At 35.9% G+C, this 17,022-nt stretch overlaps 1 protein-coding gene across 1 annotated transcript; it reads left to right on the forward strand.

Moving 5' to 3' along the window:
- The first annotated feature begins 7,808 nt into the window (after positions 1-7,808).
- LOC100259212 (protein IQ-DOMAIN 32) lies at positions 7,809-16,971 on the forward strand. Its single transcript, XM_010666479.3, has 6 exons — positions 7,809-8,302; positions 12,338-12,670; positions 12,755-12,952; positions 13,447-13,527; positions 13,639-15,313; positions 16,539-16,971. The coding sequence occupies exons 1-6, from the start codon at positions 8,222-8,224 to the stop codon at positions 16,556-16,558; spliced, it is 2,388 nt and encodes a 795-aa protein (XP_010664781.1). The 5' UTR covers positions 7,809-8,221; the 3' UTR covers positions 16,559-16,971.
- The last annotated feature ends 51 nt before the right edge of the window (positions 16,972-17,022 follow it).

Genomic DNA, 17,022 nt, shown 5'->3' on the forward strand with positions numbered 1-17,022 from the left:
GAAATTAGAAAATTGGAATTTTAGAAATTGGTAACTAAATTTGGAAATCGGAATTTTGAAGAATTATTTAAAGACGGAATTTTAAAATAAATAAATAAAATAAAATAATAATAACGAAAATAATAATGATTAAATAAATAAATGTGAAAATTGAAATTTTGGAAATTATTTTAAAAAGTAAAATTGAGAATGGAATTTTGAAAAATTAAATTTCGAAAATTGGGATCTGGGAAAATTATTTTGAGAATAGAATTTTGAAAAATTAAATTTTTTTAAAAAAAAATGAAATCTTCTAAAATTAGAATTTTGAGAAATTATTTTAAAAAGTAAATTTGATAATGGAATTTCGAAAAATTAAATTCCGAAAATTGGAAGCTTGAAAAAATTACTTTGAGAATGGAATTTTGGAAAAGTAAAAAAAAATGGAGTTTTGAAAAATTAAGTTTGAAATTGAAAATATGGAAGTTTATTTTTGATATGAAAGCATGAAGAATAACAAACAAAAAAAAAAAGACACAAGGTGGATTCATTTTCTTATACGTCTTTTAACCCCATTAGGTCTCCCCCTGACATAATGCTTCCCATCACTCCCTCCAATTACAACCATTTTCCTCCACTCAAATCTAACAAAAAAAATTCATTTCGAAATACAAGGGACCGAGCAGCTAATACCAACTTATACGCATGAAAACTTTTCCCAGTCACATCAAAAACAACATTTGAACATTTCATATTTTCCAGTAGCACACCAAAATGCTTTCTCCTCAAAAAAAAAAAAGAAATCTTCTCGGCACTCTTATAGAAGTAATCATCGGTCAATTTTTGCTGGTTTTTGGTAGAGAAGATGGAGGCAGCAGTGGAGCAATCAAAGTCGTCAAGCAATTGGTCCATTCTCCTTCTCATGGCATCAATCTCTTCAGGGCTTGAAAACAATTCAATCACAAGAAACCCTTGAGAATGGAAGGAGTGGAGCTGTTCTGGACTCAGTTTTCCTGAAATCCCCATGGCTGCCGATATTGGTGGGTGGGTGGTGGTGGATATTGGACTTGTTAAGGAGATGGTGATGGGTACCTAGAACAGAGGAATACAGGGAAGAACCAAAACAAGGGCAAGCATGAAAGTAAATCCGGATCCAACACAGCTCAATGCGCAACAAAATAAACTAACGATGCTCAAGTAGTAGGATGAGATTTTAAAGACTGGTGATAATGAGGGAGAATCAATAAGAAATACACAAAGAAATCATACCTGAAGTGCTCCTCAGATCCTCCAAAGATCCGTAAGCTTTCACCTGGTTCCTCTCTGTTTTTTTTTTTTTTCTATAAAAAAAACTTCTTCCCCCCACATAATCAACCGACCCACCAGATTTTCTTCCCCCTTTCCTTTTTTCCTCTCGATTTTTTTTTTCCCCAAAATTCCCTTACTGCTCATCCGTTTTTTGTTCCAAAAAGGTCCCATCTCAACCACCACCATGGCGAGGTGGTGGTGTCCTTGGCCATGCATCCATGCATGCAGCTTGCTTGAAGAAGTCGGCCCCCTACTCCTCCTAGATGCTACCAGCTCTCCCGAGTTTGAGAAAGAAAGAAAAAAAAATCTTGGTACACCAGAGGGGTCTACAAATATATATTATTTTATTTTAAATTTAAGAATCATCATATTTATTTATATGTTAAAATATCATTGGTGGTTGAAATTTGATTTTATTATTTCATTTATAGCTTATTTTTTATGGACTTCTAAAATGATTATTTTGTTTTACAAATCCAATCTCAAGTTGGATTTGATGCGGATTGGATATATTGATAGAAACCTCAGTCCTTTGAAAGCCCACTTAACCCTCTTATGTGTTAGACAAAAATACTTTGGGCCCATTGGTGGGCTTCCCAACTTCTTTCAAGACAAATATTTGGGCCCATCGGTACACATGGGTCATCGTTGGATAAACCTCATTAAGGTCGTTCCTTTGGGCTAAAATCCGAAACGGAGAAACCTGGATAAAACGGCCCACCGTAATCCATTTAGGCAAAACCTTTGCCAAACAGGGCCTAAGTAGGCTCGGGCTACCTTAGATCTCTCCCGCTGAATGATTTTTAGGCTGTTAGATGACTATGACCTGAATAACCCAATTAAAATGGCATAAAATTTTAGGTTTAGGGGTCAATATTTGAATAATAAAATTTTAAATGAAATAAATATTAATATATTTTCATATTCTAAAAGGCTTGCATGCTTTTTAATATGGATAGGGTTAACTGAAACCATGTAATTTGAGTAAATGTTATAAATTTTTTTTAAAGAAAATAAGTCTATTTGATAACTATTTTTAGAAATAGCTTGGAAAAACAATTTTGAAAACAGTTTTTAAAAACCATTTACTAATATTTTGTAAAACAAATTTAAAAACCTAAATATTTTTAACATATTTTTAATATTTTTAAATATATTTTAAACATAAATTTTATGTATAATGTTTTATTTTTAATTATTTTATATGTTTATTTAATTATTTTTTTTAAATCCTTAAAAAACAACTAGAAATTATTATCTTATAACAATCTATTTTTTGTTTTAAGAATAAAAAGCAAAAAATAGTTTTTAGTTGTCAAACATTTTTTTTATTCTAAAAAATAGAAAACTATTTTCGAAAACAATTATCAAATAGTCATAAACTTTCCAAATTAAACATGAGATTAAATGAAAATTTCAAATAAAAAATATAAAATTTGAGTGATAATATCTTTTAAATATTTTATAAAGTAATTTTTATAAGAAAATGAATTTGATAAAGAAAAAATATAAATATAGATATAAAGGTTTAAAAAAAATTAAAAAAACTTAGAATATATTTTGTAGGAAATTTTATTTCAAATATAAAGAGAAGAGAAGTTTGGGATAACTTTACCAAAATGTTGATAGAGTAGAAGTACTAAATTGAAACTTTACAAATCAAAAGTGATTTACTTCCACATTTTGGTATATTTTTTTTAAACCGTTCAACATTAATGATTGTATTTTACATTTTAAACTAAGTAGCAATAAGGAATTTTTAAAAGAAAATTATTTTTTATTCATTATTCCTTTTGTTTTATATCTTAAAATTCCAAACTATTTTAAAAAATAATCATAAAAATATAAAAAAAATATTAAAAATAAAACGTTGCCAAGACGATTAGAATAAAACAATGGCAAGTAAAAGTTGTATTTAAGAAGGAGAATTATTTTTGAAAAAATCTTTATAGCAGAACCTATGCTTTGGATTTTGAGGTCATACACTGGCTCGGGGTGGGTAAGAAAGTATTCAAATCCAATGATGGTGTAATTTTTAGATTAAATATCAAAACTCTCCAAATCCTATGATCCAAAATGATTGTCGGATGTACGGCCTAAATTCATGGAGGCATTGGAGTAATCTTGGAACACACGTTGAGGCGTGTGTAGTGTGAATTGTATAGAGAAAGATGAGTGGGACCGCCCTCACTCAATTTTGCTTCACAAGTCAAGCATGGAAAGGCTGTATTCAGGCTTCGGTTGCTCTCAAGTCTCAACGTGCTAATGACCTCACTCCCAACAAGCTTGCCGGAGTAGATTAAAGCTGGACTGTCCCTCCCCTGTACTCAAACTGGGCCCATTCTCAATAATTACTCCAATTTCTGTGTCTCATTCAAAATAGACATTTCCTAAACTGTTTTTGAGTGGAGTAGTGGAACGTTAAGCTCAGATTCTGGGCCTTCCGCCACTTGCTTTGCTCCAAACCAGGATTTCGCCCACTTTGCTGCAAACTAGAAAGAGAAATCACAAACAAAATCGCCAAATATAAATAACCATGCATGTGCTAGGTGGGCTTCTTTCTTCTTCTTTTTTTGTGGTTGTTAATATATTGCGAGGAAATTGACAAAAAGAGGAGCAAAAAGGTTCAGTAAAATTTTGGTTCTATTTTTTTCATTATCTTTTCCTTTTTATTATAATTAAACAGGTGACATTAATTTATGTTGTCGGGATCCAACAATACCTTGAATTTCTGATAACATGGGCCACCCAATCCATAGAAATTAAATTTTGTTAGTGCCACATCCCAACGGTTTAAAATCTTACAAATCTCAAACCCAACCATCCACCGAGGAGATTAGAGACCAAGTCTAAAGATCCTTGAGAACTTGATATATGGTGCGTATTTTAGTAGGACCTTTTTCTTTTATCATTCTTTAAGACATTCTGAAATGATGGAGTCCCACAGTCCACAAGGATGTGAAATAAGATTCCAAAAACAAAGCATAACATTATAGCCTTTAGGCCGTTGTTCTCGGCGGTGGGTCATAAAAAGACCGCCCATACTTCCCAGGCATATGCCTAGATGCGCCTGTGGGCTTCGTCACATACGAGCGCTCTATTTTCGCCTATGCCGTTCCTCTAGTGCCGATATTTCTACTGAGAAGTAAATAGTAATGAAAGGAACATCTCATAGCCTTGAAATTATGGGCGCTTTCCCCATGTGACACCGGCTCCACAATCCTCCCCCAGTGAAGCTTCATTGGGAGACAGTGACGGCCCATTACACCTAAATGCCAGTTAATTGCTGAAAAAATCATCTACCTGTGAGCACAGTGCATGCCTAATGGCCTTTCTGAGTGTGACTTGTGGCTCCCAGTGCCCTTCGTATCCCATTACAAGGCTTGGTGTCTGGGATGAAAGCACACTGTTGTGCCTTAAAATGAGGTTTCTTAATAAGGTAGGTGGAATTGGTGCCTTCATTGTAGGGAAGGGGGGAAGGGGAGAGGGGGGATGGAGGCAGACCACACAACTATTAAAGGAAATGTGAAGTTGCGGAAACCCTGAAATCATTAAGACCCAGCAACAAACATAAAAGTAGAGGGCCGGATTGGTATTAATTTCGACATGATTTACAAAGGCACGTTACACACGCCTAACTCAGTTCGTCCCTATAATTGCGACTTTTTTCTTTTTCTTTTTTATTTTTTGTGTTGACTCGTGGTTGACGTCAATTTAAAAAATCAAATGATCGCAAGTTTGATTTTGAAATTTGAATAGAAGAGGAAATTGTGCATAAACACGTTCTACGTTCACAACAATGACATGGGGGTTCTAAATAGAAGCAATTTTTTTCAGCTCCACATCGTAATCTCCATACTTTAGCCTTCAGTTTGCATGGTACCATTCACATAATTGACAAGGAAAATCATTAATGATTTGGACCCTATACACCCAAATTACAATAAATTAAATCATGGGCTAAAAGTTTGATTCATACTTTTAAAAATAAAAAAAAATAAAAAACATATCATCTAAAAATGAATTTTATTTTCAGTCATCTACTTAGATCATTGTTTTTTCTTATTTGAAGTATGAAAATAGGTTGGAATTTATTTGAAATAGAAGCTAATTTTTTTAAAAAAAATTAAGTTTATGAAGACATTGAGAAAACATTGTCTTAGTAGTAAAATAAAGCATTCCAATTAGCGAATCAATCCCGGTTCAGAAGGAGAAGGGTGGGTAAAATCCCACAGGAGCCGAAATCGATCCACCTCAAACCATCATTGTAGAAGGGACCCACGTGACAACTTCATGGTATCCACCTTGCATCTCTCGAACAAGGCATGCGTGATGGCAGCCAGGACAGTATGTGGTAGGAGTCATGTGCTTACACGTATGAGACAAGACCGCCCACGTGGCAGGTCCCGACAAAAGAGGTGTCAATAGGGTTGGTTACTGGTCAGATGCATATATTCAACGGGATGCTGAACCAACCTCCGTTGCGTTCTCAACTGTACCGTTTTTAATTTATTCCTTATCGTAACACTCTCACTCTTCCACATGAAAGCTGCAGTTGGCCCCCCCACCACCTCACCGCCACCTTTCTCGTTTCAATTTCTCGTACTTTTCCTGCGTTATCTCATGATAAAAAAACAGACATGTTCGTTGCAATGGAACACTCCAAATCATTTTGAGAATAATTCCCTTGGCTTAAATGAATAATGATATATTAATCAGAGAAAAAAGATTGGGCCGACAATGAGAAAATGAATTTTAATTTCAATTTAATTTATGCGTGAAATCAAAAAGCATAACACCCCATGAATTTGTTTTCTGAGTATTTTTGCTTTTGATGGCTCTGATTTCTTAGAATGATGGCATGCTTCCAATCGTTTTTATGGTATGGTTAGTGTGAAAGAAGTGGACCTTTTGGTAATTTCAATTATATTTTAATTAATTGAGACACGAGATATTTTCCATATTGAAAAGTCATAAAATCATGTATTGTCATATTTCAAATAATATTTTTTGACATATTATATAAATTTTTTATGACAAATATTTTATAACAATCCATTTCCAATCATGTAGGTATTATTTATTTTGAATCAAAATAAATTCTCATAATTTTAAAACAGGTCTATATCCCATGACATTATATATAAAAGAAAAAATTTCTTACACAATATAAGTTTCTTTTAATTATATATATATATGTTTTAAAATTATAAGAGTCTTTTTAAATTTAAAACGAATAATATTTATGTAATCAGTACGGGTCATTACATATTAAATATTGTGATTAATATTTGTTGCCTTATAAAATAATACTAATTATTTTAGTGGTTTAGATCATAATATTAATTATTAATGGGCTATGAAAAATAGAATTACAATTGAGCATTAATCACAAATTTACCCATGTCAACCGGTTAGGTAACCGTGGGTTGCAGGAAGCTTCCTAAAATGCCCCCACCATTATGCTGAATTGTCATCTTGTTGGAACTTCATATCAATAAAAATGAGAAGTTCTTAAATTCTTATGATGGTTAGAGGTTGCGTGACATTATAACATATGGACTTTACTTCCTTTGGAACCCACCCCATTGATGTGTACAGGAGCATGCCCAAGAGCTTCACCCATTTCAGCCATCCAATAAAATGAGCATTGCTTGGATGAGGTTGGCCCGTATGGAATCTTTTTATTATTGGGGAATCCATTTAATGGGCATTGGATTTTTTTAAAAATAAAACAATTTTAAAAATATATATTTTAAAAAATATTTTTTAATTATAAGGCATTAAAAGCACTAACGGAGCTAGTTAAGTCCAAGAAGGTGCACATGCCTCCTAAAAAATTAAAATCCTGATAGTGGCTTTGATCCTTGACATCATGTGTAAAGGGAAGTGTTCTTTTCATTGCATTAAATATTGTAGGTTCTTCATTTATTGCTGCCCCTTGAAATAATTGTTTTATTTGTGCCCCGTTTAGAGTCTAAAAGAAATGTGATTGAAAGTTATATTTTGAGTATAATTTTAAAGTTATTTTTTACAAAGTTAATATATACTTAAAAATTTAATTCATGTCTTTTCCAAAAAATAATTCTTAAAAAGCATAGAATATGTTGAATAATTTTAAAATGATGCTATATTTTAATAATTATTGCTTTAAATACTATTTTTTTTGTAAAGAAAAAACCGATGCTCCTTCCCATGGATTGGGCAGCATTAAGTTACAAGATATGTTTTCTCCGAGATTCTCCGAAAGAGACGAGATACCATATAAGAAATACATGCCTCATTGCATGTCATCTATCAAAGTTGTCCTATTGTATAAGAATTAATCATGGGTTTCAACTGTACTGTAATTAAAAATGAAGAGGCAGTAGAACCACAAAATTCCAGTGGGAATAAAAGGTTGTCCTCTGCCAAACACATCCACACAACTTTAGGCTGTAGCCCTTTTGATTACTTTAGAAAGACAAAATCTTTGCGATATAGGGTCTAAATTTGTGAGTGGAAATGACCGCAACATTCATCGGACACGGAAACATATGCCGTGGATAAATGAGGAGGGTGACTTTATCCACGAGATTTGTTCGGTTGCCTCAATTTCTCACGAGTCTCTCCTGAGTCCTGACCAACGGCCGGATAAGATGCCTTCGTCTCCTATAATTGAAAGAAAGAAAATAAAGAAAAGTAAAAATCGAAAAGGTGTGGGAGATCTGACAGCTTTTTTTACTATTTTTTTAATTATCTATCAAGAAACGGGCAAGGGGAGCAAATTAGGAAACGGACCCGATAAAAGCCGGACTCCAACATAGAAATGAGCTAGATTTTAGGAGAGCGTTGAGGTCCGTGCTCTCTCTAAGTCCCTGGTCCAAGTTCCAACGAGCAGCACATAGGGTAAGCAGAGTCACTTCAGAGGCCAGTCTGAGAGAGAGGAAGCAAAATGGGAAGATCAGCTTCTTGCTTCAAAATCATTTCTTGCGGTGGCGATTCCGTCGGCCAAGATGAGCTCGACCTCGCTGAGGTACCTGATTTGAGTTTTCGTTTCTGACTTTTCTCGCTTTCTGTCTCCTCTTTGTTTGATTTTTGAAGTTCAGTTTGTGTTTAGCTTTATAGAATGAAGATTTGATGCTTTGTTTCAGTTGCATTTGTGGCGTTGGTCGGAAATCGGTAATGCTCCGTTTGGTTGCTGAGAAAATGCGTAGATTTTTAATCGTTTTGCCTGGATGAGTTTGAATTTTTCCTTTCTCTCCTCTTTCTCTGTTTTCTCGGCGATCAAACGGAGGATTTTAAGGATTTTGTTGATGCGGTGGTCTAATTGAATAGGTTAGGGGTTTAATGTTGTTACTGGGTGAGATCATCATTGTGATTGATGATCATGGTGCATTTATGTTCGATTATATAAATGTAAGCTAGAGTTTTCACTGATCCATGGCCATAGGCTGTTTTGGAAGTACAGACATTTGAAATGGTTGAAGTTCTCTGGTCATTTTTCATTTGATCCACTGAGGTTGTTCGCGCACTGCTCCATTCACAATTCTGGGATTTTATGCTTTTATGGATGATTAGATTAGATGTAGAAGTAAGGTGTCCACTGGATCCATGGGAGATTGAGTGTTTTTGAAGGGTAGACATTCAAATTGGTTGAAATTTTATGCGACATTTGAGGGCATTATGTGGATCAACTGCATAATATGCCAAGGATAAAAGCAACTTTTAAGTTCATGATTGGCAGAGGTGAATTAAACTAGGGAAGGATGCAAAATATTTTAAGCATCTATCAATATTAAGTACTACATTGATTTTTTATTTTTTTATTTATTTTTTATTTTTTTCACTTTAGGAGTTTAGTTAAATAATTCTTATATTTGAATAGACAGATTTGTGGTTGTGGATATTGTGCCTTACAAAATGGCATTTTCATAATGAGGTGCCCTTTTTCTTTTATCAAAACATTCTATATTGTTTTGATCTTGAGGGGATGCAGCAGCTATCTGAATGTTTCTTTATTTGTACCTGACATTGATGGAAAAACTGTCTCTAAGTTACTCTGGTTGGCGAATCTATAAAGACATTGGTGGGTTAGCAGTGGTTAGTTGATTAGGAGCATGAGTCTCAATAGCCGACCAAATATGTTCTTCGTTGATAAAATCCCTCAAAGAGAAATAGAAGGTGTGATGTCATTGTATGTTATTAATAAGAAAGGTGAGATGTTAACTTGTAGAATTGATTTTGTGGGTCCCTGTACCTTCAAATTCACTTCCATGTGGCTTGGCTTCTTTCTGCTTAAAAATTCTAAAGTGAAAGGCAAACAGAATCTTTTATACTATAGTCTATGCTCTTTTTCTGCCCCACGTTAATTCTGCTTTTATTACTTGTGATAATGACTGGAAAGGTGAAGTCATCAAATTTACAGCTAGAGTTCTGCTGGAGCTATTAGTATTATAACTGCATTCTAGGTCACTGGAAGGCATCAAGATAGCATGATTCTTCTGTGAAGGTCTAAGCCATGTGATCGATCCATGTTTTACAGAGAATAGCATTTATAGTTTGTCTAGTGTAGGTGGAATAGGATTTCCATTCATTAGAGAAATGGGTTGTATTTTGGAAGTGTTTATGTACATAAGTACATAGGTTACAAATGCAGACATGTACTATGGTGTAATTCATGTTTGTCTACAGTGTCCATGCTCCCTACGACAAAGGAACAGAGCTTTAGACACGCAGAGTGGAGCCTGAGGTTTTGTTGAAAGGATACAAAGAAGATGCATTGTCGTAGGCTGGGGTCCACATTTTTTACTTTAAGTTGTGGTTAAGAAACTTCTTGTTTCTTAATATTTTGTTGCAACAAAAGGATGATTAATATTTTGTTGGCTTCTTACGAGTACAGTAGTGATTTACTGAGTGAGTGCTTCCATTGGCTCCTGGGGGTGCTGCATGCATTTACATTGGGTACCCTGCCACCCAACTTCTATTAATTGGTTATTACTACAAATTTTTTCCTGCAATATTGCAAATTCTCTTTGGTAGAACACCTTTTTTTCTTCCTTTTCTTAGTGTCATCTAATACATTTGATCCTTTACCACTACCATAAACCATAGCAGTCATATACACTGATCCTTAGGCTCTAGTTCTTAATGCATTGGATGAGTCAAGTTTTTGTGAAATGGAAAGCCATCATGTGCTTAGAGTTTCTGAAGCAATTCCTTGCTGGATGGACATGAGAGTGCTGCACTGGTAGTATCACATCTTATATCCTACTGTCTACCCCAACTAATGAAGAGAAGCACAAAAAGGCTGGGTAAGCATTGTAAACCAGCTCCTTGTGAAGTAAATCCTTATTGTAGAAGCAGCAAGTGAAATTCACTGTTCCACCATTGTCGAGAATGCTATCAATTTCCCATGCATAGACTGAAATATCATTTATGGTGGTGATATTGAGAAAATTCTTCAAAATTCTAAGAAAAAAACTATGGAAATACAATGATTATGGCTTCCGTTGCAAAGATATTATTTTGATGTGCAAGAACAGGAAAAGAGTCCAAATTGTTGGAATAAGTAACAAATATGGGATGGCTATGATGCTTTTGCTAGTAAACTTACAAGGAAGATAATTATTGGGGAATATTGGTACTTTGATTGACACAAAAATAATGATCAAATGATCCTGAATTCAGCTGGCTTGGACATACTTGTCCTGTGTTTATGATTAAAACCAATAAAGGAAGATAGATTGGTCTATGTGTGTGTTTGCGTATACGTGTCTATACATAGGTATCTTTTGATAATTGTAGTGTTAATATCCTCCTCCAAGCTGAGTTGTTGATGCAAAGAACCTCTTTCAACAACATTGATGCTCCCGCTCCCTCGTGGTACCTTTAATAACTACTTTGATAACCTGTAACAGGGGATGGTAGGAATGGTGTTTTTTAGCATGCCTTTTCTAATGAAGAAGTCAGAAAAAGAAGATGAGGCAGTGAGGAATCTAGCTAGTGCAGTGAATTCTGCTTCTTCTCCATGAGGCTTCGAACAACCCATTTATAAGTTGTGAAGAGTCTGATGACCCATAGTTGATGGTTACAAACTATGGTTTAGCAGTTAGAACTATGGTCCAACTTGGGTTGTTATTCACATCGGAACTATGAGAGAGTGATGGACCTGCTTTATGGGCTTTATTTTTAAGGGGCATGGTCTCAATGCAACGTGCCTGAATGGCCTAATCATGCATCTTGGTCAGTCTGCTCTGAATGGGTCTGGGCCTGTCAGGTAACTAGGTCGGGCAGCATCGCTTCAATAATCAAGCATCAAGACTTCAATTTGATTGGATGAATTCAACCATGTGATTCACATTGATACTATGATGGATACTTGCATTCATTGTATTTTACTTTGATTCCTTAAATGTAATAAATTTAACCATTATATGGTATGTAATGACTAAATAGTATGGTACTATTTCAAATAATCATTTTTATATGCTGAGCAGGAAGGTGTTTATGCAATTTGCACACCACCCACATCTCATGTATGCACTTGCTTTCTAAAGTTTTGTCTCTAAATCATTTATTCATCTCTATTGATATTTCTTGAGTTCTCATATGAAATTTCATGTTTTACTACAACTATTCCAAGTTACTGAACATTCATTTATATTTCCATAAATTTGGCCCCTGGATGTATATGTTAACATCAGCAATTTATACATTTTCCATATTTTATAAATTCTCATTTTCTTAGTTTTGTTTCCGTTAACTAAAATAAGTGCATCTATGTCGCATATAGTCTGGATGCTCTCTTTGGTGAAGATGCCAATGCTCTTGCATTTGACAATCCTGTAGTTATGCCTATTTAATCATGACATTACTTGCAATGACATTAGGATTGCAATGCAATGAATTAGATTATAAATCAATAGAAAAGAAACAAGAGTTAGGATGGAGTATTCATGTGATCCCCATTCAGAGTTGAAGAAGGGAGTCACAGCTTTCTTTTCCTTCTTCTCCCTGCATCCCTCCTTAACTTGCTTTTTGTTTAATGGTTTTTTTGATGTCATTTCAGCGCAAGGGTTATAGTGATAAACGTGGGTGGAGTTTCCGGAAGAGATCTGCCAGGCATCGAGTTCTAAGCAACACTGTGGTTTCAGAAATTCCTTCTTCTGGGAATAAGGAGAGCCCAGAATCTGCGGCTATTAACTTTCAAACACCAGTTGACTCTACCATACCCGAGAAAACTTCTGTTCCGCAATGGGCAGATGAGAAACCCCAGTTATCGACTTCATTTAACTCAAAAGCATCCGAGACTGTTGTTGCTTCAGAGAATGAAAGTAAGGTTGATGTCAATGTGGATGAGTCTGCTGCTATTGCAATTCAGGCCGCTGTCAGAGGATTCTTGGTACATTTTCAACCTAAATGTTACCTTTGTGGAAGTTCTGGTGAATGGCCCTCTAACTTATCCTTTTGTCTAATATATTGCCAGGCTCAAAGAGCACTCCTAAAGCTTAAGAATGTAATCAAGTTGCAAGCTGCTGTCCGGGGGCATTTGGTTCGGAGGCATGCTGTGGGAACCCTACGTGTAGTTCAGGCCATTGTTAAAATCCAAGCTCTTGTTCGTGCTCGCCGAGTTCAAGCAGGGAAGTTAGATGATCGGAAAGATAAACCTAGTTCCAAGCCCATGGTAATTGTCCTGTACTCATGCCAAACTGCTTTCAATTAACTGGGCTGAGTTCCATGATTCTTGTTTTGCCTCTAGGATTTTTGGTCTTGCATGTGTTTGATCATAGCTTGCATGCTAGCAGTCAATCTAATGCAACTCTCCTTCATTTCTTTCTGTTGGCTCCCACTCCACTGTGTGACAAGTTATAAAAAATGTCTTTACTGTTATATTCTGTACAAGCATTAGTGAGGGCTGTGTCTTGCAATTTGGAAGGCAAGAAATGAGGCATTAAGAGCTTCAAGTATGTCTGCTGTGACACTTAACCTTGTTTTCCCTTCTATTTTCAGTATAAAACCCATCAATTGGACTTTTAGAGTTTGGTTCTAAGTTAATTTTAATTCTATAAATCCAATGACAATATCTTTTATCCTTCTCATCAGAATGTCATTAAATGTACTTTGTAGACATGCTGTATTTTCCTTAATACCCTGTCTAATCATCGTCTCTTGTTTCAGGAAAAGGAAAATTCATCAGCTGACCCATCTGCAACATACACTTCTATTGACAAGCTTCTTAGCAATGGCTTTGCCCGTCAGGTGATATGATATCTTTTTTTCCATTGCTTTGCAATTGCAATGCCGCCTAGTTATCTCACATAGCACTTCTACATACTTAAACTGATATATATATTTTTTCTCTCAATCAAGCTACTGGAATCAAATCCAAGAACCAAGTCTATCCACATTAAATGTGATCCTTCAAGACCTAATTCTGGATGGCAATGGTTGGAGAGGTGGATGTCTGTCTCATCATCAAATCTTGGACAACCACAGATACCAGTGTTGGAGAAAGAGGAACTGGAACATGAGAGAGTTGAGAATTCTGCTGTCCAAGTAGAAACTGGAATTACATCTGAAACAACCAGTGAGTCTGAAGATTTGAAGTCTAATGTTAGGGAAACAGCAGTGCCATCTGAAAGTGAAGAGAATTTAATCACTTATGATGCAGAGAGCTTTGACTTTCAGACATGCTGCCCTACCTCTTCTTCGGTAAAGGACAATCTTGAGCTACCTCCATCAGAGAATACAGGTGGTACATCACATGCAAAAGACTCCCCATCAGAGATAGATTTGCTCCCAAATCACACGATGCAACCAGAAGAAAAATCTCTAACAGAGTTCAATTCTGTTTCTGGTAAGTCTGAAATGGAAAGTGAACAACCCAAACGTTCTGTTAAAAGGTTTGCCTCTGAACAACTGGAGACTGAAGGGAAGAAGTTTGTATTTGGATCGAGGAAGGTGAGTAATCCTGCATTTGTTGCTGCCCAGTCAAAATTTGAAGAGCTGAGTTCTACAGCCAATTCAGGTAGATTAATCAGTCCTTCCCATCAAGATGTTGGAGTTGAATCAAACATCGAGACAGTTTCATCTGCAGCTGATACCTCAATCACGACAAAGGATCTTAACAGCGAAGATAATTCAATTCCACCTAATTCAAGGCTTCAAGTTGGTGGCTCTGAATGTGGCACTGAACTTTCTATTACTTCTACTCTTGATTCACCTGATATATCCGAAGTTGGAGCCATGGAATTTGACAATGAAGCCAAAGTCTCAGAAGAAGTGATTTGCAATCTCAACAGCACTGGAGGCCTTGATGTTGAATCCAAGGATGTGTCCACCATCGCAGTGTCTAATTTATCTGACACTATGTTGGCTCCACCAGAGAAACGTGATGCTGTTAATGGTGAACCTGTTAATTCAGTTGTAGATGTGGACTCCTCACAGGTAAAGCAGAAGCCAGAGAGAACTGCATCTGATCTGCAGATAGAACTGGACCCTCAGACAGGCCGTCAAGCATACAGGTCATCACCAGAAGCTTCTCCAAGGAGCCACATCACTGTTCCCGAGTCCCAAGGAACACCTTCCAGCCAGGTATCAGTGAAAGCTAAAAGGAGCAAAACTGATAAAAGTGGGTCCAACCAAAAGCGTGCATCTCTGTCAGCAGGTAAGAGATCCCCTTCAAATCCAAACCATGATTCTGGTGCAAGGAGTAGCATGGAACAATTGCCTAAAGATCAGAAAACTGGGAAGAGACGCAATTCTTTTGGTTCAACAAGACCTGATAATGTTGATCAGGAACCGAGAGATAGTAGTAGCAGTAATTCTCTGCCCAGTTACATGCAAGCCACAGAGTCTGCAAGAGCCAAGCTCCATGCAAATAACTCTCCCAGATCAAGTCCAGATGTGCAAGACAAGGACATTTACATCAAGAAGAGGCACTCCCTGCCTGGTGCAAATGGAAGGCAGGGATCTCCTCGCATCCAGAGATCTATGTCTCAAGCTCAGCAGGGTGCAAAGGGAAATAGTGCTAATCCTCCCCATGGTATTTTCTGAACCTGTTTTCTTTTAAGATTGTAATTCTTGCAGATATATTTTGCACAAGTATAACCCTTTTTACTCAGAAAAAAAAAAAAAAAAAGCTTACACTCAAGAAGTCTTCCTATAATGTTTAAATTATGTTTGAGGATCTGCCAAAATTTACATGATAAAAATGCATTACCAGCTACCATGTGTGGTTTCCCAGTTCTTGGTGATTTAAAATTTTTGGGGTTGAGAAGATAGAGATGTATGATTTAGTCCAGGATTCCTTTGAACCTATATCAATATTGTTCTTAGGCAAGATAATTCTTGTTAACAAAGGGGCTATTTTTTACATTCTCAAGCATTTGTAACCATTTTTAGGAGCCCTAACTCTGTCCTTTTGTGTGTGTGTTTTCTCCTTTGTGGGGATGGGAATGCTTTCCATTTCCCTTTTTCTTTTTGGATATTGTATCATAGAATAAAATTCAGAATGAGAATGTCTTGCTGGTGAAATGGCAGACATGCCAGACTGAGAATCTCATATAGAAGAGTGATTCCTGAAATGTTTTTCTGGATAGTCCTCAATGCCCTGACTATTCACAGTACATGAAAAGCAGCTGAATTTTCTTTGCTTCATTTCCTCGTATTGATTAGGACAAGTAGGATTATGGTTCCTTTCTGATTAGATAGGAAGATCTCTGTTGCACTGTGCAAAATGCACTTAAATTACCCCATGGATTCTATATCTTGGTGGTTGGGTTTGGGTTTTGGTTTGATGGGGCTTCACAAAAATCTGCATTTCGAGATTCTTATGCCCATGTATTCATAGTCTCATCTGTCTTCTTTAGCAAAACATTTTCTTTAAGCCATGAATCCTGAGGTTTCAATCAGATGCCCTTAATGTAGTTCTGTGCTTGCTATTCAAGGGCTACCTAGTAATACCCTGTTATTACAGGGTTTCCTTTAATGTATTTGGAGTATCTTGTCTTGTTTAGGCAACCTTTCCTGTCTGCCATAGTTCTAAAATTCCAAATAGACGTACTTAATACAGCTATGTACTTGTAATTCAGCATCAACCAACTCTGCATCCTGGCTTATTGGTATCGTACATATCTGGATGGAGAGAGATGGGTCTGAGATTCAATTTTTACTGTTGATAAAAATGTTTTAGAAAAACGGAAAAAAGAAAAATGCATCTTGGCATTTGTTGGTTTTGTTACTTACTGCTTGAGTCCTGCTTGTTTCAGAGAGAAAGTGGCAGAGGTGAAGAGATATCTGGAGCGATGTAACCAACAAAGGCAGTGGTGGTATTTAGTCTGTCCTAAACAGTCATTTGGAGTTAAAGATTTCTTCTTGGCGGTTAGCTATCTAGTTCTGAATTTTGTCTCTTTTCTTGTGGATAATGTGGTAGATAATCCATGCATGACATTCGGGGATTGGGAGGGATGAGATACATAAAAACTGTGGGAGCATTTCATGTACATTATTAGTACTATTACTGCTATTGTTATTTTCTGAAAGTGTTCCGGTGGAATGCTTGTATGTTTGTTTAACAGTATTTGTGTGGTGTTTACCCAGATTTATTACAAGATGTTTCTGGTTGTTTCTCCAAAGTTTGGGACATCAAGGACAGCTCCTTAAGGTTTTCACCAGTTATTGTAATAAAATGGATTTTTTCTATCTGCTGGCATCAGCCCCCGTTTCTTTTTAACAGACTCTTATTTTTCCTTT

Source organism: Vitis vinifera, chromosome 18, assembly GCF_030704535.1.
Source record: "Vitis vinifera cultivar Pinot Noir 40024 chromosome 18, ASM3070453v1".
NCBI lineage: Eukaryota > Viridiplantae > Streptophyta > Magnoliopsida > Vitales > Vitaceae > Vitis > Vitis vinifera.

Bases quoted from the DNA above. Each gene is read 5' to 3' on its own strand.
- LOC100259212 (XM_010666479.3), top strand. From the start codon at position 8,222: ATGGGAAGATCAGCTTCTTGCTTCAAAATCATTTCTTGCGGTGGCGAT. The intron at 12,953-13,446 runs GTAATTGTCCTG...CTCTTGTTTCAG, and splicing joins AACCTAGTTCCAAGCCCATG to GAAAAGGAAAATTCATCAGC. The intron at 15,314-16,538 runs GTATTTTCTGAA...TGCTTGTTTCAG, and splicing joins TAGTGCTAATCCTCCCCATG to AGAGAAAGTGGCAGAGGTGA.